The sequence below is a fragment of the Myxine glutinosa genome, chromosome 2, assembly GCF_964187855.1.
Source record: "Myxine glutinosa chromosome 2, kmMyxGlut1.1, whole genome shotgun sequence".
Classification (NCBI taxonomy): Eukaryota; Metazoa; Chordata; class Myxini; order Myxiniformes; family Myxinidae; genus Myxine; species Myxine glutinosa.
The window spans coordinates 219,618,933-219,644,524 of NC_136262.1; the positions used below are offsets into that span (position 1 = coordinate 219,618,933).

General features: G+C 45.7%; 2 protein-coding genes across 3 annotated transcripts in view; one reads left to right on the forward strand and one right to left on the reverse strand.

Moving 5' to 3' along the window:
- Nucleotides 1-1,457, forward strand: part of UBL7 (ubiquitin like 7) — a 97,027-nt gene extending 95,570 nt beyond the window's left edge. For both annotated transcript variants that reach the window (XM_068106207.2, XM_068106206.2), the window contains exon 10: nucleotides 1,051-1,457. In XM_068106207.2, coding sequence (XP_067962308.2) covers nucleotides 1,051-1,188 — 138 coding nt within the window. In that variant the 3' untranslated portion in view covers nucleotides 1,189-1,457. The remainder of the gene's footprint in view (nucleotides 1-1,050) is intronic.
- LOC137422162 (ornithine decarboxylase antizyme 2) lies at nucleotides 1,451-23,243 on the reverse strand (the record flags this gene model as incomplete). Its single annotated transcript, XM_068108920.2, has 5 exons — nucleotides 1,451-2,340; nucleotides 11,371-11,456; nucleotides 11,604-11,773; nucleotides 19,724-19,863; nucleotides 23,081-23,243. Coding segments are annotated over 5 exons (690 nt in total), but the record flags the coding sequence as incomplete, so codon positions are not given.
- Between the last annotated feature and the right edge of the window lie 2,349 nt (nucleotides 23,244-25,592).

Consider the following 25,592-nt stretch of genomic DNA (forward strand, 5'->3'; position numbering starts at 1 on the left):
ATATGTATATATATGTATATATATGTATATGTATATATATATATATGTATATATATATATATATATATATATATATATATATATATATATATATATATATATATATATATATATGTATTCCCTCTGAGGTTTTTAACAAAAGAAAACGTAAAAAAAAAATTGGCTATGACACAGCCATCCCCCTGTCCACATTTATCCCACAAGTTCTTGAGTTTGCAGAACACAGTTTTGCCTAACCTGCTGTTCTCCAGGAACTTAACCCCCACCCCCCCCCCCTCCCCTCCCCACGTTGGACGACGGTTTACAGTTGTATCAATCGATTGAGTAAAAGATAAAAGCTTTGAAATTCACCCAATAATGATTGGCAGTGTTGTGAAGTTTACACATGGCATCGATCATTTACTGTCCTCTCCAAATGAAGTACAATTCTATTTTGTAATGCTCAATCATATTTTGTTTTCTGTCCTTTGAAGGATTGACTCAGTTTTTGCCTCAAAATGAACTAATATACATTGACTATTTTATTTTTCCAACTTCCTGATGCTTTATATTTTCAGACTGCTTTTGTACAAAGGGTCATCCGTATAAATAATACAACGGTGTTGTCTGTAGTTCCGTCTCCTCACTTGGCTGAGTGTCCTCACAAAACTTTGTCGGCACAATTAATGTTCTTGCTATTCTACTAACCGCATATAAATTTACTCCCAACTTTTATTCTATCCGGCCCAAATCAAAAGTAGATTTTTGTCAAAACGTTCACCATGTTGGATAACATGTCATTCCATTGGATGGCGTTTCAAACGCAACCGTCATTGGATTGTTGTGCTGTGATGGTGGTGAAATGCTGTTCCCTTTATCCATTAGTTTTAAATATTGCTCCAATCTATGTTTGAGTGTTTTATTTTCTGATCACATACAAGTTGATAAATCATATAAATGGGTTAATGTCATACATTTGATTTTAGGCTCTTATTTTACTCATCTTTAACAAGCAATTCCCTTGTGTATTGCTGTTTTATGACTTTATGGCCCTTGTCTTGTATTGCTTAGCATCAGTGGCAGCAGCAACTGAAGCAACTTCATGATATGGGTATTCAGGATGCGGAATTGAGCCTGCGTGCCCTGCAAGCTACTGGCGGAGACCTACAGGCTGCGTTGGAGCTCATTTTTGCTGGCATGGCTCCATAAACTATACAGCCAAGCAGGTTTGGAACTTGGTGAATAGACCAACGATCCTTGTGCGCTGTTCAATATGCTTTGGCACAATTTCATGTTTTATTTTCATTCATATATTCATATTGGTCATCAGTTTCAAAACCATCATTCTCCCTTCTTCCCCCAAAAAATCTAAGTTAGCCTGATCTCTACAGTTAATTTTATTCACATCAACACTATTTCAAAAAAAAATTCAGTCAAGCTTTCAACTGTGACCCATTAAAAACGAACTAGATTCTCGAGTATCCTCCTTTTATTGTATACATTTACATGACCTACAAACATTCCAGATACTGTTGTGTAAAATATACTACAGGTGCTGTTATACAAGCACATCAAATTGCAGGCACACCTGAGATCAATACATTTGATATGGATAAGGCATAAGGATAAGGAACCAAATGTAAGAGATTAATTTGCTTTTTAAAACCAAAAACAAAAGACAAGTACCGTAGGAATTTGAATAGCATGCACCAATAACATAAGCTTCTTTAGAATGTGCCGGAGATTTTCCAGTTCATGCGTTTTTGCTTTGGTGGTCGAGCGGTCGACTTGACCAGTACACAACACAGGTTTGATTTCATGGTGAGATAGCTAGGATGTATTACATGCCGGGTCACCAGAAAACGGTGGGAGATACGCCGCATGCGTACTCTCACATCCCGACGCACTCTTTCCTCCAGGGTTACGACCGGCAAACTGGCAGCAACAAATGCAGATACGTGTATTGTGGAAGGGTTGAGAGAAACACGTCCAAATGTAGGGTAAAGTGCATCAGGAAGTGCAAGGACTGCTTAATGCAGCATTCATCCATCAACAGTACAAGTAGATTTGGAAGGAAAAAAAAAAAGAAAAGGAAAATTAAGCATTTGTAGATTCCATTACTTCTATTAAACAAGCATAAATCACACAAGTCCACAAACTGAGCCAAATGTGAAGGAACAATTACCAACTTAACAATTACAAAGTTTGGAATAATAAATTTTTTTTTCAATTATTCATCATCACTCGAGTTGCCATCAATAGGGTACACCAGGAACATAACTTCAGGTCTGTTGGGTATCAAGGCGTGGCCTGGTTTTACAGGCAGGAATCCCAGGTAACCGAACATCCTCACCAAGCATGCTTTACGGGGTATGGCAGAGGGGAGTGAGTGGGAAAAGCACAAAAGAACATTATCCTATTCATCGATTTAAAGTTTACATACGAGGAACAGTTTGTCATTTTTATTTATTTTTACTATCGTCATGAAATGGCATGGTGAGGATGATAAATGTGAAGGTGAGCCCAGTAATCATTCCTCATTCTGAGATAGTAATAATAAATCCAGGTTAACTTGTCAATAACAGCTGGAAATGTCAATGGAATCATGGCTTAAACTTTTGAAACCCCTTTTCAACAACAACAACGAGGCATTTTAAGGCCATTTTCCCTGCAAGAGCGGGGGTTAGCCTTGCGGTCCCCATAACAATCTTCTCCATTTTGCCCTATTTTCTGCATCACCCCTTGTTAACCCCCTTGCCCGCATTTCTTCTTCGACCATCTTTAGCCAAGTCTTTCTCGGTCTTCCCCGTCCTCTACTTGCTTCTACATTCATTTCCATCACTCTTCTCAACCAGTCACTTTCATCCTTCTTCAACACATGACCAAACCATCTCAAACTCTTTCTCTTCACAGCATCAATCAGAGGCTCTATTCCCATCATCTTTCGAAATTCATCATTTGTCTTCCTCTCTTTCAACGATACTCCGCACATCCACCAAACCATTCACATTTCCACCCTTCGTTGCTGCTCTGCGTTCATTACCCATGTCTCGCTCCCATAAATCATAACACTTCTCACACATGCAGCATACACCTTTCCCTTCAGCTTCAACGACACCCCTCCTCGTCAACACGCCACTCAGTTCCCGAAACTTCTTCCATGCACATCTCACTCTTAGCAACATTGCAGAGTCTGATCCACCTTCTCCATTCAGCATGTCTCCTCGGTAACAAAATGTTTTCACACCTTCCAGCTTCACGCCGTCTCCAAGATCGAACTCAACATTTCCTCCATCTGCAGCTCCCTCTGTGCACACCTTACACTTGAATGTCGCTGCCACACTGGTTAATGACCCTCTCAAACCACTACATTTTTGATGAACCCACTCAGCACACATTGTACATTGAATGGAATTCATTCCGACACCCTTCCTGCACACAGCACACGGCCACTTCCCAGTTCTTTCCACCTCACCACATGCTTTACCACTTACCATCACCTTCAGACCTTTTGTCTCCATAAATTCCTTCCACTTGTTCATCTTCTCCTTCAGTCCATTCATACTTTCCGCAATCACCAGATCATCTGCATATAACAACTCCCACGGTAAACCCTCCTTTACGTTCTGAGCCAGCACCTCCATCACAGCTACAAATAGTAGTGGACTTAGTACCGACCCCTGATGCACTCCCACCTTCACCTCAAACTCACCACTGTTCCCGTCCTTCGTCCTTACAGCTGTGCGCACTCTTTTGTACATTGCCATGACTACTCTGATCAACCATTCCTCCACTCCTAACTTCCTCAATGCCCATGTCACTACTTCACGTGGAACCCTATCGAATGCTTTCTCGAGATCAACAAACCCAAGAAACAACTTCTTCCTCTCCTCCATGTACTTGAAACCCCTTTTCCCTTTCATCATATTATTTCAGAATAATAAATGTTATCGAGCCTTAAAATTAACAATTTTTCCACATGTATAATAAAAAACAAATTCATTTACAAATGAGTCAATTAATTACCCTCAGCAATTTTGACTGAGACTTGCTTGGCTGAGACTTGCGCCACTTCAGCATCACTAGAGGGCCCCAAGTCTCAGGGTCTGCTTATTGTTCACCACTGGTATGTTGGAGACCTCCCCGTCCTTTGCTACCTCTGTTCCTGGTTTATCCCTCCATGTTTTCTTAGCCTATCCCTCACCTCCCCCCTCCCTTACGGTATTGTTGCTCGTTCTCAAAGAAATCCAAACCTTGTTACTCCCTCTCCTGTCCCAGCGACATGCTCACATCCAGTTTTGTCATTCATCCCTTTCTTCAAGACTGGAACTCACCCGTACATATCCACATTCCTGATGTTTTATTGACGGGCACATTTTGTCTAACTGATAATTTGGTTCACTTCCCACATCAGTGTTGTTAATGTTGTTACATCAATGTTGTTACGCATCAGTGTTGTCTCCATTCCCATCTGTCTGTCTGGGTCGTCTACCCCATAGTTTGGTTCTTCGACAAGCCTCAGATCGTTTTCCAAATTATAAAGTTTACAGTTCAATTATTTGGTGACATATCAACATCCATAAAAGAATATATAATGTTTGAATGCAAGCATTCAAAATGACAAATAAATAAACAAAGCACAATAACAATGTTATCCTACACCACAATCCAATCAAAATCAACATGATATACCAAAAAAAGCTAAAGATTTACAACGATGACTGTTCCGGATTCTGCAGTGGTTTGTTCTTCTCCTCCTCTTCCCTTTATAAGTGATTGTAGTTAACATGTGATTTGGGTATATACAGCACTGAAATAGCCAGGCAATTTCCACAAAATCGAGAGATCACATAATCTAGCCCAGTGGTTCCCAAATGTACACAGTCAGCAAACCTGCCTTGGTGACCTTCCTTACCTCCACCACGGCAGGTGGACAGAGGTTATGTTTTCCCCACTGTCTGTCCGAACAGGATATCTCAGTTGTGGACAGATTTGGACGAAATTTGGTGGAAAGGTTAGGTGTGTGACAAGCACGAAAAGAATAGATTTTGGTGAAGATCCGGATCTGGATACAGGAATTTTAAAGTGATTCTTCACCATTCAGAGATAGCACCAAAAACAATAACTCAACAAGAAAAAGAGCAATCGGAGATTGCAAACCCTCGCCAGGATGTATTTGTGGTTTTTAAGGCTTTTGTGTTAAAACAAATATGGCGGCCGAACCACGTGACCGATGACAGCATCATTATTTTTTTTTCTAAACGATTTTATTCCTAGATTATGCTCAAGAAATTTCATCTTGATCAGATGAAGTTTTGTACTTGTCGAATTATGACGTCATAATGGAGGCACCAATGACATCATCATTAACATATTTTATTCCCCATGGAGAGTTCTTTGCAATGAGCCATGTCAATTTTTTCTATTCAGCACTTTCGGAGAAATATAGGTGCAAAGTTTTTAGATTTTTCCAAGATAGCGGCCAAACCACGTGACCTATGATGTCATAATTATCATTAAAAAAAAAATCTACAGGTGGAGTTGCATCTATGGTGAAAATTTCCTGTCAATCGGACCAACAGATGGGCTTTCACCCATCAAGCAAGGATGCATTCGCTCATCCACAAGCCAGTCAGGCTTGCACATCATAAGCAAAGTATTGGGAATCGATCATTGCTTTGTATCTTGTCTCATCCCTTCTCAAATTAATCAGATGCCGATCATCAGTTTGGTTTCTGTCCCAATCACTCAACTCTGAACATGCTGCTTCTAGCTTTTCAGCAATGGATGCGTCAATATCAAGATAGATATCTACTGCAGTACATCTCTCCCTTTCTCCACATTTATACTAGGCTTTGGTGATTCTTAAAATTTGAGAATAGATTCTGATTACGAAAGAAATCAATTCCGATTCACCAAAATCTAATAAATTCATCCTTGTCACACACCCAACCTGCTCAACTAGTTTTGTCTGAATCTATCTTTAACTTTTATCTTTATCTTTAACTTTCAATTGTCATCATGCCACCTGGTTGGGTGTGGGTTCCTCTCTCACCAGTCATGGCACCTCAGCAAAGGACTTCTGTGACTCACTGGGATTGACACAATCTGTCAATTTCCCGACCCGGATCTCAGCCAATGGAGTATCTTCTCTTCTAGACTTGGTTATGACTAACTTCCCTGCTAATGTCTGCTGCTCTTCTTCTGCTCCAATCGGTTCTTCTGATCATGTGCTTGTCAAAGTGGACATCTCTCTGGCCATTCTCAGAGAGCCTCCTCAGCGTCGACGAGTCTGGCATTTCACTCAGGCCGACTGGGACGGTCTTCAAGCAGCCATCATTCGTCTGGATTGGTCTCCCATCTCCACTGCCTCTGACATCAATTCTTCCTGGGAATTCTTCCAAAGCAAACTGATCTCTCTCATGCACAGATTTATCCCATCTCGCCTTCAGTTGTCTTACCCTTCCTCCCATCCATGGTACACTGAATCTTGTGGTGAGGCAGTTGCCCTGAAACAACTTGCCTTTGCCTCTTGGAAGGCTAATCCAACTGAAGGAAATCTCAGTTCCTTCCACCAAGCTCGGAACAAGTGTGTGTCTACCCTCAGGAGTGCCAGGAAGCACTATCTCTCCTCACTCAAGAATGAACTCTCAAACCTGTCTCCTTCCTCCAAATCCTGGTGGCGTCTGGTCAAATCCGTTTCTGGTGTTTGTTCCCCCTCCATCCCCTCCCTTACCTCAAATGGCCACACAGTTGACATCGCACGTGACAAAGCCGAATGCCTCAACTCTGTGTTTGCCTCAAAATCCTTAGTTCCAAACCCATCTCTCTCTGTTCCCACCTTTCCCAGTCGAACCAAACTGCTCCTGGACTCTGTGACCTTCTCTCCTGACAAGGTGGAGGAGTTTTTGTCAAACCTCGACTCTGATTCTGCAACTGGACCAGATGGCATCAGCCCACGGGTCCTAAAATCCTGCTCTGCCGCTCTATCTCACCCTCTCTCTGTTCTTTTCACCCTATCTTTTGCTCAAGGTCATCTGCCAGCATCCTGGAAATCAGCAAACATTACCGCTTTACACAAAAAAGGTGCAAAAACAGATCCTTGCAACTACAGACCAATCAGCCTGCTCCCAATTATCAGCAAAGTCATGGAATCCATCATTGCTTCGGATATGAAATCTTTCCTCTTCTCCAATGGCTTGATCTCTGATCATCAATTTGGTTTCAGACCAGGTCACTCTACTCTGGACATGCTGCTTCTGCTGTCTCAACAATGGATGGAGGTCCTCAATGCCAAACAGGAAATCAGAGCTGTCTCCCTTGACATATCACGTGCCTTCGATACGGTCTGGCACCCAGCTCTGCTCACCAAACTCTCCTCCTATGGTATCCATGGAAATCTCCATGCATGGCTTGCGGACTTCCTCTCTGGTCGTAGTCAACGTGTGGCCCTGAATGGATTTCTCTCATCTCCCCTTCCCGTTCAGGCTGGAGTTCCCCAAGGCAGTGTGCTGGGCCCTGTGCTTTTTCTGGTCTTTATCAATGATCTCTCCGACTCTCTGGAAAATCCTCTGTATCTCTTTGCTGATGACTCCACTCTCTGCCGCTCCATTCCTCTTCCCTCACATCGGCAGTCTGCAGCCTCCTCACTCTCTGAAGACCTGGACAAAATCACAGACTGGTCAAACATGTGGAACATGTCTTTCAATCCTGACAAATCTCACACTCTTACTATGTCTCTCCGAAAAGATCGACTGGACAACCCTCCCATCTACTTTCTCAACAATCCTCTCCAAGAAGTTCTGTCGCTCAAGCTTTTGGGTCTCGCCATCTGCCATGATCTTTCTTGGGAAAACCACATTTCCAAGCTGGCCTCCAAAGCCAGTCGCCGACTGGGCATCCTCCGTCATGCGAAGTCCTTCCTAGGCACACCTGAGCTCCTCACCACATACAAGGCTTTCATCCGCAGCTCAATGGAATACTGTTCTCCCCTATGGGCTGGTGCTCCTGCCTCACACCTGGCTCGGCTTCACGCTGTTGAATCCAAAGCTTTCAGAATCATTGGAATCTCCCGCGATGAAGCTATCTCTGAGGGCCTTTCACTCACTCACCGCAGGCAGGTAGGTGGTCTTTCTGTCTTCTACCGACTCCTCTCCGGCCTTGCTCCCCCAGCTCTCTCTGCGCTCTGTCCCCCAAATATTCCTACAGGTCGCACAAGATCTGCCAGCCACCCTCTGATGGTTAAACTGCCGAAATCTCGGCTCTCTGCTCACCTTCACTCTTTCATTCCTCTTTTCTCCCGCCTCTGGAACAAACTCCCACACTCACTTCAATCACACTCCTCCCTCCAGGTCTTCAAAACAGCTGTTCACCACCATCTCTTATCTTCCCCCATCCAAAACCTTGATCTTTTCTACCCCCACTAATTCACCCCAGATCCACCTTGTTTGAAATTCCAACTTCTTTCCTGGAAGTCTTGGCAGTGTCCATATGTTTTATACCTCTCCCACCCCCCCCCCCCTTCCCATGCCTCCCCCCAAAGCCCTCTCCCTCCCACAGTTCTCTCGATGTCTCCATGTCTCTCGGTCCCTGCTCTCAAATGTTGTGTTTGTGTCCTTCCCCCTCTCTCCCCATCTTGTCTACCGCTCCCGATGTTATTTGTTTTGTGTGTCTGTTTGTCTTTCTGTGTGATTAATGTTCGCTCTTTCACGAGCCTCGATCTTGTATACAAAACAAAAAAAAACAAAACAAAAAAAAAAACATTGATCTCCTGCATACAGACAGAGGTGAAAATATAACTATCCATCTTCAGTGGCGGAAGGACTAAAGATAAATAACAAGCATAAAATTTATATTGATTAGTAAATTAAAAAAATCAGTTGCCAGAGGGGGTGATTTTACTCTGGGGTAATGACAACACCTGAGGAATTTCATGAGATCGGGTAGAAATGGTAAGTCACCTTCCCACCCCTTTCATAGTGGGTGGGGCTTCCTTGTGCCCATGACCTGACCCCGGAAACGACTAACACCTATGCAGAATGTGGTGGTAATCGGCCCCAGCCCTGTTTTTGTGTTATTTTCATTCTTGTAAAGTACAAACAGGAAATCGGCTTATTTAATATCGCAGGATAAGTTGTGGAGGAGGGGAAGGGGAGGGGTAGCTTACCAGGAATGACTGTTGAGCAGGTTTGTGTGATCGTGACTCTGTGCTCGTGGATTGTTGTTTCCGATTTGCCGATGATGGCGACTGATCTCGGTCACGTTTAGCATGACTTTCCATTCCACGACCACAAGCTTCTCTTGGATGGAATGACTTCAGATACTTATTCATCACAGTGTTACTTGACATTTAAAACTCGCTTGCTGCAGAACATACATCAAACTAGTTTCGAATTTAAAATCTTGCTCGTTTTTTTCTGGATTATTTTCAAATCCAAAGAAGCTTGATGATGTACCAGCTTTTCGAAGCAGATTTTTCTTACTGAGGAAGTCTTCCATGTCCATTCCTACTTCCGAGTTGTGCAGCACAGAGAAAAAGCTAATGCCACCAACTGTCTCTGTCCCACCGTGAAACGTGTAAATTTTCTTGGGAAAGAAAATAAGTAGTAAAAGTTGCTTCAAATTAATCCAAACCTCTGGGAAAATTGTAATTTTTCTTTTTCAATTCGATTTAAAAAAAAAAATTTGAATCTAGTTTACCTGGGTGGTACACAAGGCAAAATGCCACTTTTTGATAGCTCCAGACGTTTTTTCATTTGCTGTTAAGAAATATGGTGATTTTGGAATTTCACAATACTCTGTACAGATATAATAGACTAATGCTGCCTAGATCCCAGAAGAAGTCCAACCCACATGTACGCAGTTCCTGAGTACATGTCTGCTGATTTTCTTAACAACTTGAACAAACGATGCTGAAAACGGACTTTGTCTGTTTTGTAAAGAATGATGGGAGAAGCTTTTGATATAATTTGCTGAACCAACAAACGGATTCTCAATGGACGAAGTGAGACAAGGAAGAGTAGGAATCGACTCCGGTGACTCCGTAGAATCGACTCCCGTTACAGGCGGGTAATCGGCTCTCGAATTTTAGTGTTAGATTCCCGGTTCCGATGGAGGGAATCAATTTTAACCGGGTAATCGATTATTTTGCCGAAGCCTAATTTATACACCTCTATAAATCCATAAATGTGTATCTACACGTCTCTATTTTCCAGGCATTTTAAACAGACTCCCAGCACTAATTTCCAGGTTGTTCATGATTGGTGTCCAGAGTCCCCACCTTGAAAGCCTGTCAATGTTCTCTGTGTAAGCACTGGGTCACCTTGGATAGTATCCACTCCCAAATTATACCTACATGCCCAGAGGCTGGTGTACATTTTGGGACCAATCCTTTATTTTTGATCGACATTTATGGTCTCCTGTGAAAATCCTCCATCATTCCAGATTTCTCTGCCCTATGCAGGACAGTTCCTCATCCCTCATCCCTCCAACAGGCTGTGGCAGCTTACCTATGTCAATGTAGAACAAATTAGCAACTGACCATCGACTTGAAACATCTTTCAATACAGGTAATTGTTTGCATTTTAACTTTGTCCCTCTAAGGATAGGCTAGCAAATCCCACCAGCCCCTTTATGGGCAGTGTCAGCATGTGTAGGACCACAACCTGTCATGGAAAGGTAACATTGCCAAACTAGCCACTGTCATGGAATCCTCTGCAGAGCAAACTCATTTCTCGGCTGTTTTCAACTCGTAACGATCTTTTAAAGTGCCACAAAATATGGCTGGCCTCATTCCAATATTACCCCACCCTCTGGAGATATGAAAATCAAAAGCCTCCGAAGCATTTGGATTTCCGAGCAGGAAGCCGAGTTGAAGGTTCTGCTGCTTCTCTCTCTCTCTCTTTTCCCGAGCAGGTTGCTGGCTTTGGCCTCTTTTTGCAGCCTCACTCCACCTGTTTGTGTTGTCCAGGTCTGTGTCTCCCACACCTGTTCTTACAGAAACCCATATACCATATTACCCTTCAAGTCTCTCAGGTTCATCTCACCAGTACTTTAACACTATAGACCACCACCACTTTATGGTCTCTCCCATACGCATCCCTAAGCTTTGCTACTGCTGACTCACATGCACAAAGACCTTTAGACTACCTCTTTAAACTTCCTTTTCAGTGAGCTAAATCAACTTGGATGATGTGGTAAATGGACCATGGGTAACTGAAGAGGCCAATATTAAAAAAAAAACGTAAATATCTTCCAACTGTTACAATAGCTAGTAAATTAGTAGGTACAACATTAGGGGAGGGATGGGGGGGGGGGGGGGGGGGGAAATCTCAGCTTAAACTACAGGAGTTTGTGACAAGTGTTTTATTTTTGCTTTGTGGTACAACAAACCTCTGTCAGGCCGTTCCTTGTAGAAACATACAAACACGTGTTCCATTTGCAGCTTCACCTCTGCAAACTCCAGCAGCTGTGCAAGGCTTCATTGGGAACGAAAAATGAATCATAAAAATTACCGTTGCACGTGTTGTCGAACATCCATGAAAATAGGATTTGTACACATGGATTGGTGTGCAGTGTTCATAAGTGCTGGATTATTAGAATCCAATGAGATTTCAAGGTTCTACCTGATTCGAGCACCTTCAGGCAGATATTCTGGGACTTCAACAAACAAACTGCGGTTGATGCGGATGGCCTGCCATTCAAAGGATGACGTGGAACTAAGCAGAGATTGGAAGGAGAGCAGTGATGGTCGTCCAGGAAACGCCTCACTTTCACTTACACAGAGCAGTTCATCCTTGAGGGCGACACAGAGAGCTGTCTTCATATTGATCTCTGATGCATTAAAACGTGCCAAGACCTGGGGCATTAGATGCAAGGAGCCATACATTTCTCCCTTCTTCCCTATTGAAAACAAAAAAGATTAACCACCACCTTGCATACATAATACAAGGAAGGCCCCTAAAGTATACATTTCTCGAATGATGGTGTTCCAGCTGAGCCAACTCGTGTTCAGAACCCAGATCCAAATGCCATGATGTACCTACCGTATCGTATTGATTGGACCATAGTCCACCAACGTCCCTGTAATCAAGGCAAATCACAATAATGGTTGAGTGCTACATGCAATTTATGTACAAGTTCCTCTATGAGCGACAAAAAGGGTTGGCGGCAGGAAGGGCATCCGGCCGTAAAACATTGCTTCAAAAAGGGGACCAAAAAACAACAACCACGGTCCCCGAAAAAGGCCAACCCCCGCTTGCGGGGAAAAATGGCCTCGAAAGGTGTTTCCCCCCCCCCCCCCCCCTCTATGAGCCTTATATAAAAGGTATTAAATAAATCAATAAGATTTTGATTTGCCATACTCTTTACAGAGAATTGGTGCTGCTGAAGCAGTTTCTTGGCAAGGGTGGTTTGCCATTACCTTAAAGCGCCATGAGGGTCGTTTATTCTGCTTGATGGGGCTATATAAGACTCCTTTATTATTATTATTATCATTATTGCTTTTTCATGCTCCATCCTTTTGACACCCTCGACATCACTTAACCTTCGACGAATATTCATGCTCCATCCTTTTAAATGCTGAACGTCAAGCAAAGAAGCAGCATGTACTATTTTTACTGTTTGGCCCGACTCAGCTGGGATTTGAACCACCGACCTCCCAGACTCAGAGCAGATCCTCTAACTATTACACCACAAAGTCTGGTGAATAGGAACCAAGATGGGAGTAAAAAGAGTTAGATATAGATTAAATAGATACGACGCGTGTATCTCGACAGCACAGCCAGCCGCAATCATGCGGCTGTGAGGTCAGCCTGACGCCGCACAATGCTCCAGCCATCATGGCGAAGCTAGCCTTATGCTTGTAACACCATGCAAAATCACAAAAAGTAGGTATGGGAGGGAAAAGTGCGTCAACTCTAACAACTAGGTCCAATTCGACGTTATTTGCAGATCATATGTATTCGAGAAAATTTCAAACATCTACGACGAATATGGCAAGTTTTGCAGTGAATTTGAGAATGTCAATATTCTCCAGTACTCACTTTGACGTCCTTATTTTTGTACACACAAAATAAGAACTTGTACATACGTCCACTAAATTGACAAAAGAAATGGCATTGACATTTTCATAAAATAAAAGTTCATCCTGTGGATGGTGTGTCCTTTCAAGAGACAGAATACATGATCTTTTCAAGAGACATTTTCAAGTTCGATTGTAACTTCATTTTCATCAAATCGGAAGACATATAGTAGCGGCCAAAAATATTGGCACCCTTGCACTCTTTTCAAATAACTCGATTTTCTCTAAAAAATAAGTTAAAATTGACAAAAGTATTTTTTTTCTCCACAATTCTTTATTTCACTGTTAATATCACAGAACCTTTGTTTTTGATTCAGAACTTAATATATCCTTTGAAATCAGAAAATAAAAAGAAATGGCATTGACAAAATTATTGACACCCTTGACCTGATATTTGGTAGCACAGACTTTGGACAAAATAACTACAGTCAAGCACTTCCGATAACCATGAATGACCTTCCTACACCTCACTACCGGCAGTTTGGCTCACTCTTCTTGTGCAAACTGCTCCAGTTCTCCCAGATTTGAAGGGTACCTTCTCCTAACTGCTGTTTTCAGATCTCCCCACAGGTGTACAATAGGATTTATATCTGGGCTCATTGCTGGCCACTTCACAACAGTCCAGCGTTTTGTCTTGAACCATTCATGGGTACTTTTTGAAGTGTGTTTGGGGTCATTGTCCTGCTGCAAGACCCATGACCTTCGACAGAGACCCAGCTTTCTGACACTGGGTTGAACATTGCGCTCCAAAATGCCTTTGTAATCTCCTGGTTTCATGATGCTGTGCACACATTCAAGGCACCCAGTGCCAGAGGCAGCAGAGAAACCCCAAAAACATCACTTAACCTCCTCTATGTTTGACTGTAGGGAAGGTGTTCTTTTCCTTGAAGGCTTCATTTTGTTTTCTGTAAACATAGAGATGATGTGCTTTACCAAAAAGCTCTAATTTAGTCTCATCTGTCCCGAGGACATTCTCCCAGAAGGATTTTGGCTTGTTCAGGTGTGTTTTGGAAAACTCCAGTCAGGCAGTGGGGTCCTTCTGAGTCTCCTACCATAGAACCCCCTTTCATCAAGTTGGCGACGGATGGTGCGAGTTAAAACTGTCGTACCTTGTGTCTGAAGGTCAGCTCGAATGTGTTTAGCAGTTGATCGAGGTGCTTTCTCCACCATTTGAACAATCCTTTGCTGCAATCTTCGATCAAGTTTTCTCTTGTGGCCACATCCAGGGAGGTTGGCTACAGTGCCATGGGCCTTAATCTCCCTGATAACATTGCGTACGGTGGACACAGGAACATCAAGGTCTCTGGAGATGGACTTGTAGCCTTGAGATTGTCCATGCTTGGCTCCATACAATCTTGTCTGACCTCCTCAGACAATTCTCTGGTTTTCTTTTTCTCCATGCTCATCGTGGGACACAGACACAAAACAGCAGAATGACTCCTTTTCTCTACTCAAACTGGTTGAATGAGCGATTGTTTTATTTTTGTATACAAGATTGAGGCTCTTGTAAGAGCTAAAAATTTGTAAGAGCTCATTTCCCAAGTAAAGGTTAATCACCTGCTGGAAATCTAATTATTTCGAACAACTTCTAAAAGGTGCCAATACTATTGTCCTAATCATTTTAGGATTTCTGTGTGGAATAAGCTAAGATTTAGTAATGTTTTGTTTTGTTCCACTGTAAACCAAAGAAATACATTTGTGGATACCAAAATATTTTTTTATTTCAACAATTTTCTGGAAGAAATGGTGCATTATTTGAAAAAAGTGCAAGGGTGCCAATATTTTTGGCCACGACTGTCGTGAGCACAGAATATCTGGACGGGAGATATTTTCTCATGAAAATAAAACATACGGTAAAAACTCATTATATATCAAACCCCGCTTATAGCGAGCTATCGGATACAATGAAACAATTACTAAGACTAGGTACCGGTTTCACACAATAGTAGTTTCCTTTTGAGAAATTTGGATACAACAAATACCTGATTATAAAAAACCTAATTTCACCCCCCAAAGACATTTCTCACCTTATTGATTTTCTGACCCATGAATATAAAATTGAGTTAGTTTATTGTGGAGAGCTTTTTTTCTGCATGTCTGCATTCTGTAGGGACGAGGTGTGATGGGCACGATCTCATGGAAGATTATCGTGATGATGCGGATCAGATCTACTGAATGGTTATCGATCCAGACACGTGTTTGGTTCTCACGTTCATAATCAAACAAATTCTCCCCACCGATGGTAGCTACCACTTGCGATATGAATCGCGTTGTTGAAGATGGCCTCGCTAACTACTCGCAAGCTAGACATAGAACACAAGACACATTCCGTCACTGTCATTACCTGTACAACTGCCGTCGACAACACAAAATCGGCATCTTGAAGCTCAGTAATGTGGAAGATGATGAATACTGTGGATTGGGGGAAAGACGCATTAATTGAGCTCGGCACTCAGGACATGACAGCTGCACGAACGAATACTTTCCTGACAACAAACCCAGATATGTAGACAAGAATGTTATCGATGACGAGACCGAGTTTGGAGGGATCTACATTCCCTACAGATTGATCAACTTCTCTGAATGATGACACCTCACATTCCTCGTCATCCTGATCTACTCGTGCATTGTTTGGTGGTACGTAAGCAGAGGTTGCAGCGCGCACCGGCTGTCACATCTTGAGCGGTGACATTACTGGTCTTTCCACTGGTCGAGGCACCAGCGCGCACGATCACCTTGCGGAACGCACCCACGAACTGGATCACGGAAGGGTTATTGGTCGCACAAAATCTGCCAGTAACCCTCTTCTGGTGAAATTGCCAAAATCTAGGCTCTCTGCTCACCTTCACTCCTTCACTCCTCCTTACTCCCACCTCTGGAACAAACTCCCTCACTCTCTTCAATCCCGCTCCTCCCTCCAGGTCTTTAAAACAGCTGTTCACCACCATCTCTTATCTTCCCCCATCCAAAACCTTGATCTCTTCTACCCCCGTCAATTCACCCCCAAATCCACTTTTTTTTGGGAAATACCGACTTCTTTCTTTCCTGGAAGTTCCAGCAGTGTCCATGTGTTTTATACTTTCCCACCCACAGGCCTTCCCATGCCTCCTCCACCCAAGCCCTCTCCCTCCCACAGATCTTCCGATGTCACCGTTCTCTGCTGTTGTACTTGTGTGCTTCCCTCTCTCTCCCCATCTTGTCTCCCGCTCCTTTTATTGTATGTTTTGTGTGTCCGTTTGTTGTTTTTTGTGATTGATGTTAGCTCTTACACGAGCCTCGATCTTGTATACAAAAAAAAACAAAAAAAACAACAACCCCTCCTGAAGCAATTAGATGGTGTATTACTTACATGATTCAGATTCATTTATTGATAATAATTATTCAAAGAATGTATTAAAAGTTTCTTAATCACTTTTGAGGGATACAGTTTGCAGCTAAAAATCAGATTGGATTATCTTGTTTGCTGACCAACGGAATAGTGAATGTAGGCCTACACCCTTTCTGCAGCTACCATCGACATTGGGATTGAGACGACATACAAGGCACTAACCTGAACGTCGGCTTGACCGCTAATAACGTCGTCCCCTCACCTATGTTTATTTTATCTCTATGAATAAGAGTAATAAGAGAGGAAGTTGTTGTCCAAGATGATTGTTAACGACGAAGCTCCTGTGGAACTGATGACATTTGTGCTCGAGAGATTTTTTCTCATTAATTTTGAGCTGGAGTCGCAGCATTTAAGGGTGTAGTACTGGTGAACAGGTGATTTTTTTTTTTTTTTTTTAGCTGAACAGTTTCCTTATAGTCTTATAAATAGTCAGGCAGATAGGTGTAACAATTGTGGGTTTATACGTACAAGCATGAAATTTAGCACAGTCATAGATAATAGTCTAATGAATAATTCCAGATATGGACCCACCGCAAAAACGTCCTATGGTAGCCGTGGCGGCCATTTTACAAAATGGCCGCTTTTAGTCTAGTTCAACAGGCTGAGGAGATAGGTAAGCAACAGTACAAGACCTTCGTAGCAGACCGTCTACTGGAGCGAACCGTACCTCTTACTGAGCCAATAAAGAAGAATAAACTCCCATTGTTTAGTCGATCGTCTCCAAGAGAGAAATCCAAGACAAGTTTGCAAGTAACTTCGCTAAAGAGTGACTGCTCTTTATTCTCAAGACTCTACATTGCGTCTCAAACACGAGATGGTGATCTTGCAGAATTTTTCCGCCATGAAAACCAAGCATGTCCCCCGTCTTTATCTCAGCTTGGGAAGTTACGACTGGGAACCAAATCAGATCTATTGGTGTGTCTAGAGAGTTGCGCAGAGGTCAGAGGTGATGCTCCAAAACCAGATACTGACGTCACTATCCTTGACGGGGCAGTGTTGGTGAACGTTCTGAAACCAGTTGCTGCCAAAACCTTTGATGATTATGCGCTGAAAGTATTCTTGCCACACATACAAGGTCACTTGCAAAGAGCCTGTCGTGTGGATATAGTCTAGGACCAGTACCGTGACAACAGCCTGAAATCTCAAGCCAGGGACAAACGTGGGAAAGGCATTCGAAGGAGAGTTGACGGATCCACTGTTCTTCCAGGAAATTGGCAGCAGTTCCTGAGAATTGATGCAAACAAAACAGAACTGTTTGCCTTCTTGACAAAACACATCACACATCTTGTATCAGATAAGCAGATAGTCACCACGGATGGTTCAGATGTGACGTGCATTCCCGCACGCGACACCAGTCATCTTGCCCCATGTGACCATGAGGAGGCTGATACACGAATGATGATACATCTCGCGGATGCAGTCCGTGATGGATTTCAGAAAATTCTTCTGCGTACGGTGGATACAGATATAGTGGTATTGGCTGTGGCAGCAACACCAAACTCAAAATCCAGGAGCTTTGGGTGGCCTTTGGGACAGGCCAGCACTTCAGGTATATGTCACTACAGGGTGTGACACAGTCTCGTCATTTAATACACGGGGCAAGAATACAGCCTGGGATACCTGGAAAGTATTTGACGAATTGACGCCAGCGTTAGTTCATCTCTCCACGGAGACAGCAGACATCTCTGATGACGTTGTGGCAGTGCTCGAGCGGTTCACCATTCTTCTCTACGATCGCACCAGCAATCTCGTCAACATAGACGAAGCTCGACAGGCACTCTTCACGAAGAAAGGACGAGCCATGCAAGCTATTCCCCCTACCAGAGGAGCCCTGGTACAACAAATCAAGAGGACTGTGTACACGGGTGGCCACTGCTGGGGAAACATGCTCAAGGTTGTTATGGATCTGCCCTCACCTGGGGATTGGGGATGGATCGATCCCCACAACTGGAAACCCCTGTGGTCCATGCTTCCTGAAGCCAGCATTTCAACAAGGGAGCTGATTTGTTGTAAATGCAAAAAGGGTTGCAAGGGACGATGCAAGTGCAAACAAGCTAGTTTGAAATGTACCGCTTTGTGCCAGTGTGGTGGAGAAAATTGTGACGTATAAACAAGATCAAACTGGAACTATCTAGTAATATAAGTTACCGTTACAGTGCTTGGTGGGTTAATTGACATTGCTGGCAACACAAATGCAAATTGTGGTCATTTGGAGAATACAGTTATGGCATATATGTGTATTTAGAGTCATTTCATTAGAACATAAAGAAGCATTTGTGTCGTCCGGTAAAAAATAATCGCGGTCAAAACGGCCATTTTGTAAAATGGCCGCCATAGGACGTTTTCGCGGTGGGTCCATATCTGGAATTATTCATTAGATTATTATCTATGACTGTGCCAAATTTCATGCTTGTACGTCTAAACCCACAATTCTTATGATGGCTACACCTATCTGCCTGACTAAAACAAGAACCATGCTATTAGAGGTCATAGAAGTACCCCTAATTATTGTTATCTTTACACGCAATTTACAAGAAATATAATATTTTGCATGAAATTTGTTATAACTTGGGAAATGCATCATTCTTTTGGGCTGAAATTTGGACAGGATATTCAGAATATCACTTCCTTTAAAATGATGAAGGCTTTTGTTTATAGGAGTAGCCATTGTGGATTTATTGAAGGACAACCAAGTTTTATCTGGTAATTGGCATAATTAGCTACTTAGTGAACATTTGACATAATTTCACAAAATCCTCTCATCAGGTAGTAGAGTAACACATGTATAATACATGTACCAAGTTTTGTGTGAAAAGAATGATCGGTGACATAGAAGATAGAAGTAGAAATGTGTTCTTTGTTTTTCCTTGTTTTTTATTGACGGTCTAATTTATGCAAATTATATGCATGTAATATGACAAAGAAGCGTTGAAACTGGTCTGAGTTAAAGCCAAGATTATATCTTTCAAGAAAAACTGAAAATTAGATATTAACTTGACTTTGTTTTTGTGTAAAGGCCTCTCAAAGGTACCTATGTAGTTTTCTCAAATTTTCACCAGTACTACACCCTTAATGTTCCTTACAATACAAGATAAGGTACTCACCGAAGAGCGAGGTGAGCAAAATTGTGAGGTTAAGACGGTGGGACACAACAAGCAAAGAACTGATGAACGGGAAGAAAGCAGGGAGAATTACAGAATCCGAAAAACGTCTCGTGGGATACCAGTTATGCTGCAGATCCCTGTGGTGTGCATGGTGTCGCCATGGTTTCCTACCACATGCAGATAGCAAGTCCCCGATCGATCCCCTTCCCCTGGCCCTCCCCCACCCGGGATCTTCGGTGGTGGGTGAGGGACATCAGGAACACCACCGAGGAACGCCGCCCAGCGTCGAACAGCACAGAATTGCAAGATTCCTGAAAGGATAGAGACCACAGCATTATTCAATCAAAGCAATGGCGACGATCCTATGGTAGTGTGTATACCACATGGTAATACAAGATGGGGAGGTTCGGGGGGGGAAGGGAGTTGGTTAACACCACATGGTAATGCAAGATGGGGAGGTTCGGGGGGGGGGGGGGGGAAGGGAGTTGGTTAACACCACATGGTAATAAAAGATGGGGAGGTTCGGGGAGGGGGAAAGGGAGTTGGTTAACACCACATGGTAATACAAGATGGGGAGGTTCGGGGGGGGAAGGGAGTTGGTTAACACCACATGGTAATACAAGATGGGGAGGTTCGGGGGGGGGGGGGGGAAAGGGAGTTGGTTAACACCACATGGTAATGCAAGATGGGGAAGGATGGGGAGGTTCGGGGGGGGGGGGGGTGGGGAAGGGAGTTGGTTAACACCACATGGTAATACAAGATGGGGAGGTTCAGGGGGGGGAAAGGAGTTGGTTAACACCACATGGTAATACAAGATGGGGAGGTTCGGGGGGAGCAAGGGAGTTGGTCAACACCACATGGTAATACAAGATGGGGAGGTTCAGGGGGGGGAAAGGAGTTGGTTAACACCACATGGTAATACAAGATGGGGAGGTTCGGGGGGGGGAGGGAGTTGGTTAACACCACATGGTTGTACAAGATGGGGAGGTTCGGGGGGGGGGGGGGGAAGGAAGTTGGTCAACACCACATGGTAATACAAGGTGGGGAGGTTCGTGGGGGGGGGGGGGAAGGGAGTTGGTTAACACCACATGGTTATACAAGATGGGGAGGTTCGTGGGGGGGGGGGGGGAAAGGGAGTTGGTTAACACCACATGGTAATACAAGGTGGAGGTGGGGATTATACCACATAAAAGTACAAGATGTGGTGGGGAGGGAGTTACACTACATGGAAATAAATACAAGGTGGGGTGAGGAGGGGGTTACACCACATAGAAATACAAGATGTGGTAGAGGGGGGAGGGTGGAGTTGTAAGGGAAAACATCACATGTAAGTACAAGGTCAGAGGGCAGGTTAGGGAATAGATAACATGTAAATTCAAGGTGCAGCTCCATTCCAAACGCTGTGCAATGGGCAATGGAGGCGACGAGGAAACAAAGATGCTCAGGATATCACGGTGGGGGGGTCATCACCATTCTCGGCGATATCAGGGGGCAGGGGGGTCATTCATCATGCTCGGCGATATGTGAGGGGGGGCCATTACCAGGCCCCGCGATATATACTGGGGGGGGGGGGGGTCATCATCATGCTCAGCGAGATCGTGTGGGGGGGGGGGGGTCACCACCATCCCCGGCGATATCGGGGGGGGGGGTCACCACCATGCCCGGTGATATCGGGGGGGGGGGTCGTCACCATGCTTGTCGATATCGGGGGGGGCTCATCATTATGCTCAGTGATAGAGGGGGGTCATCATTATGCTCAGCGATGTCGAGGGGGATGGTTCATCATTATGCTCAGCGATATCGAGGGGGGGCGGGGGGTCATCATTATGCTCAGCGATATCGAGGGGTGGGGGGGGGGGGTTCATCATTATGCTCAGTGACATCGAGGGGGGGGGGTCATCATTATGCCCAGCGACATCGAGGGGGGGGGAGGGGTCATCATAATGCTCAGCGATATCGAGGGGGGGTGGGTTCATCATTATGCTCAGCGATAGAGGAGGGGGGGGCATCATTATGCGAAGCGATATCAAGGGGGGGCGTCATCATTATGCTCAGCGGTATCGAGGGGGGGGGGTCATCATTATGCTCAGCGATAGAGGGGAGGGGCGGAGGTCATCATTATGCTCAGCGATATCGAGGAGGGGGCCCGGGGGGGTCATCATTATGCTCAGCGATAGAGGGGAGGGGCGGAGGTCATCATTATGCTCAGCGATATCGAGGAGGGGGGCCATGGGGGGTCATCATTATGCTCAGCGATATCGAGGAGGGGGGGTAATCATTATGCTCAGCGATATTAAGGGGGGGTCATCATTATGCTCAGCGATATTAAGGGGGGGGTCATCATTATGCTCAGCGATAGAGGGGAGGAGAGTCATCATTATGCTCAGCGATATCGAGGGGGGGTCACCATTATGCTCAGTGATAGAGGGGTGGGGGGTCATCATTATGCTCAGCGATATCGAGGGGGAGACGGTGTCATCATTATGTTCAGCGATATCGAGGAGGGGGGGGGGGGGGTCATCATTATGCTCAGCGATAACGAGGGGGGGGGAGGGGTCATTATGCTCAGCGATATCGAGGGGGAGGGGTTCATCATTATGCTCAGTGATATCGAGGAGGGGGGGGGGTTATCATTATGTGAAGCGATATCAAGGGGGGGGTCATCATTATGCTCAGCGATATCGAGGGGGGGGGTCATTATGCTCAGCGTGTCGAGGGGAGGAGGTCATCATTATGCTCAGCGATAGAGGGGAGGGGCGGAGGTCATCATAATGCTCAGCGATATCGAGGCGGGGGGGGGGGGCGTCATCATTATGCTCAGCGATAGAGGGGAGGGGCAGAGGTCATCATAATGCTCAGCGATATCGAGGCGGGGGGGGGGGCGTCATCATTATGCTCAGCGATATCGAGGGGGGGGGGGTTCATCATTATGCTCAGCGATATCGAGGAGGGGGGGGGGTCATCATTATGCTCAGCGATATTAAGGGGGGGGTCATCATTATGCTCAGTGATATCGAGGGGGAGGGGTCACCATTATGCTCAGCGATAGAGGGGGGGGTCATCATTATGCTCGGCGATGAGGGGGGGGGGTCATCATTATGATCAGCGATATTGGAGGGGGGGTCATCATTATGCTCAGCGATATTGGAGGGGGAGGGGTCATCATTATGATCAGCGATATCGAGGGGAGGGGGCATCATTATGCTCAGCGATATTGGAGGGGGGGGGGGTTATCATTATGCTCAGCGATATTGGAGGGGGGGGGGGGTTATCATTATGCTCAGCGATATTGGAGGGGGGGGGGGGGGGGGAGAGGCATCTCCGAATGGAGCAGCTTTGATGCCCGCCAGGTACCATGGCGGACTTTTACAACCCTCCCATTATTAACGTAACACGAAGCGCGCACATAATATAAACCAGATTCCTCGTCCTGTTAACTAATGCAATGGCCGTGCCCGCAGCGGTCGTGAAATGGCGGCGTCACCGCAATGCGTACACCTTGCTGCGAAACGGCGTTACACCTCGTACCCGTGTTTCTTTTCTCCCGGTTTATTCGCCATGACTCTCTCGTCGTGCAGAAAGCAGTAGAGTTCGGAGACGACGGTGACGGTGCAGCGCAACGGATCCGCGAACACTCAACAGGTTCCGCAGTTGGAATGAGCAACAAACGTTCCGTGACCGCACTTCCGTTTTAGCTCAAGCAACGGCTTCATGATTCGCTCTGAGTGACGTCATCTCAGCTGACCCGCCCACCTCACGCATCCCCACGAAACATTTGCTGAACCCAAACCCGAGCTTTTGTGCAAACAACGCGAGACACATCAGCAGCGTTCATTCATTCATTATACTTCCTTTAAACGGTCGTTAAAATATTTAACTTTTGAATGTTCCTTTTCAAGATCGCGTTTTGTGTTTCCCGTGAGGAAAAGGCCACAGAAGGAACCTGGACGCAGGAGAAGGCCATTTGGCCCATCCTGACCTGAGCTACATCAACAACATGCATTTTAAGGCCATTTTCCCTGCTAGAGCGGGGGTTAGCCTTGCGGTCCCCATGACAATCTTCTCCATTTTGCCCTATTTTCTGCATCTCCGCTTGTTAACCCCTTGCTCGCATTTCTTCTTCCACCATCTTTAGCCAAGTCTTTCTCGGTCTTCCCCGTCCTCTACCTCCTTCTACATTCATTTTCATCACTCTTCTCAACCAGTCACTTTCATCCTTCCTCAACACATGACCAAACCATCTCAACCTGTTCCTCTTCACAGCATCAATCACAGGCTCTATTCCCATCATCTTTCGCAATTCATCATTTGTATTCCTCTCTCTCAACGATACTCCGGACATCCACCGAACCATTCGCATTTCCACCCTTTCCAGCCTTCGTTGCTGCTCTACATTCATGACCCATGTCTCGCTCCCATAAATCATAACACTTCTCACACATGCAGCATACACCTTTCCCTTCAGCTTCAACGACACTCCCCTCCTCATCAGCACGCCACTCAGTTCCCAAAACTTCTTCCATGCACATCTCACTCCAGCAACCGTTGCCGAGTCTGATCCACCTTCTCCATTCAGCATGTCTCCGAGGTAGCAAAATGTTTTCACACCTTCCAGCTTCATGCCGTCTCCAAGATCCAACTCAACATTTCCTCCATCTGCAGCTCCCTCTGTGCACACCTTACATTAAATGTAGCTGCCACACTGGTTAATGACTCTCTCAGACCACTACATTTTTGATGAACCCACTCAGCGCACATTGTACATTGAATGGAGTTCACTCCGACACCCTTCCTGCACACAGCACATGGCCACTTCCCAGTTCTTTCCACCTCACCACATGCTTTACCACTTGCCATCTCCTTCGTCTTTCCTATATTCACCTTCAGACCTTTTGTCTCCATACATTCCTTCCACTTGTTCATCTTTTCCTTCAGTCCATCAATACTTTCCGCAATCAACACCAGATCATCTGCATACAACAACTCCGCTGGTTAGCTACATCAGCAGCGTTCATTCATTCATTATACTAAAGCGCGGCGTTACGCGCGCTGCTTGTGAGCAAGGAGGAAGCGGACAAGCGGTAACATATAAACGTCTTTATTGTAAGACTAAACTGTAACACTCAACTCCTCCGGGCTGGTCGCCCGGTGTATATCATGAGGCCACGCCTACCCCTCGGGCGTGGCCACCGCCCACTTGGTGCGTGGAATGATGTCACCACGCCAGTGGGCTTTTGTGTCCGCCACACGCGCCCCCCCAGAATTCCCGCGCACCTGGAGGGCCAGTTTGTGGGGCAGTCGAATGACCCGGCCGAAGCGCCCCCTGGCGATCGGCGGCGTCCGGGGTGCAGGGATACCAGGTGGGATGCCCCTGGCTGCCCCTGGGATGGGTGCAGGACCGGGGGGCGCCGTGGCGGCGGGGCTGGGCGGTGCCGGGGGTCTGCCCGCAGGAGGGCGGCCCCGACGTGGGGGTCGGGCCACTGGCGGTGGATGGTCCACATCGAGGTGGGCCGGCTTGAGGCGGTCTACCGAAACGCGGTCAGGAGTACCGCCGATGTCCAGGGTGAAGTGCTTCGCCCCGGTCTCCAGCACGCGGAAAGGCCCGTCGTACGGGGGCCGCAGTGGTGTCCGATGGGCATCGTGGCGGACGAAGACGTACTCCGCCGTGCGAAGCTCCGGGGCGACGTGCGTCGGTGGGTGCCCGTGGCATGCCGTTGGCACCGGGGCGAACCTCTGGGCGGTCTCTTGCAGAGCGGAGCGCTGCTGTGCCGCGGACCATGGTGCCGTGGAGTCGGGGAGGAACTCGCCCGGCACCCGCAGCGGTTGCCCGAAGACCAACTCTGCCGCGGATGCGCGCAGGTCCTCCTTGGGCGCCGTCCGGAGGCCCAGCAGGACCCAGGGGAGCCTGTCGACCCATCCGCCGTCGCGGAGGGTGGCCCGGAGCGCGGCCTTCAATGAGCGGTGAAATCGCTCACACAGGCCGTTAGCCTGGGGGTGGTAGGCCGTGGTTCGGTGCAGCCGGACCCCGAGCCCCTGCGCA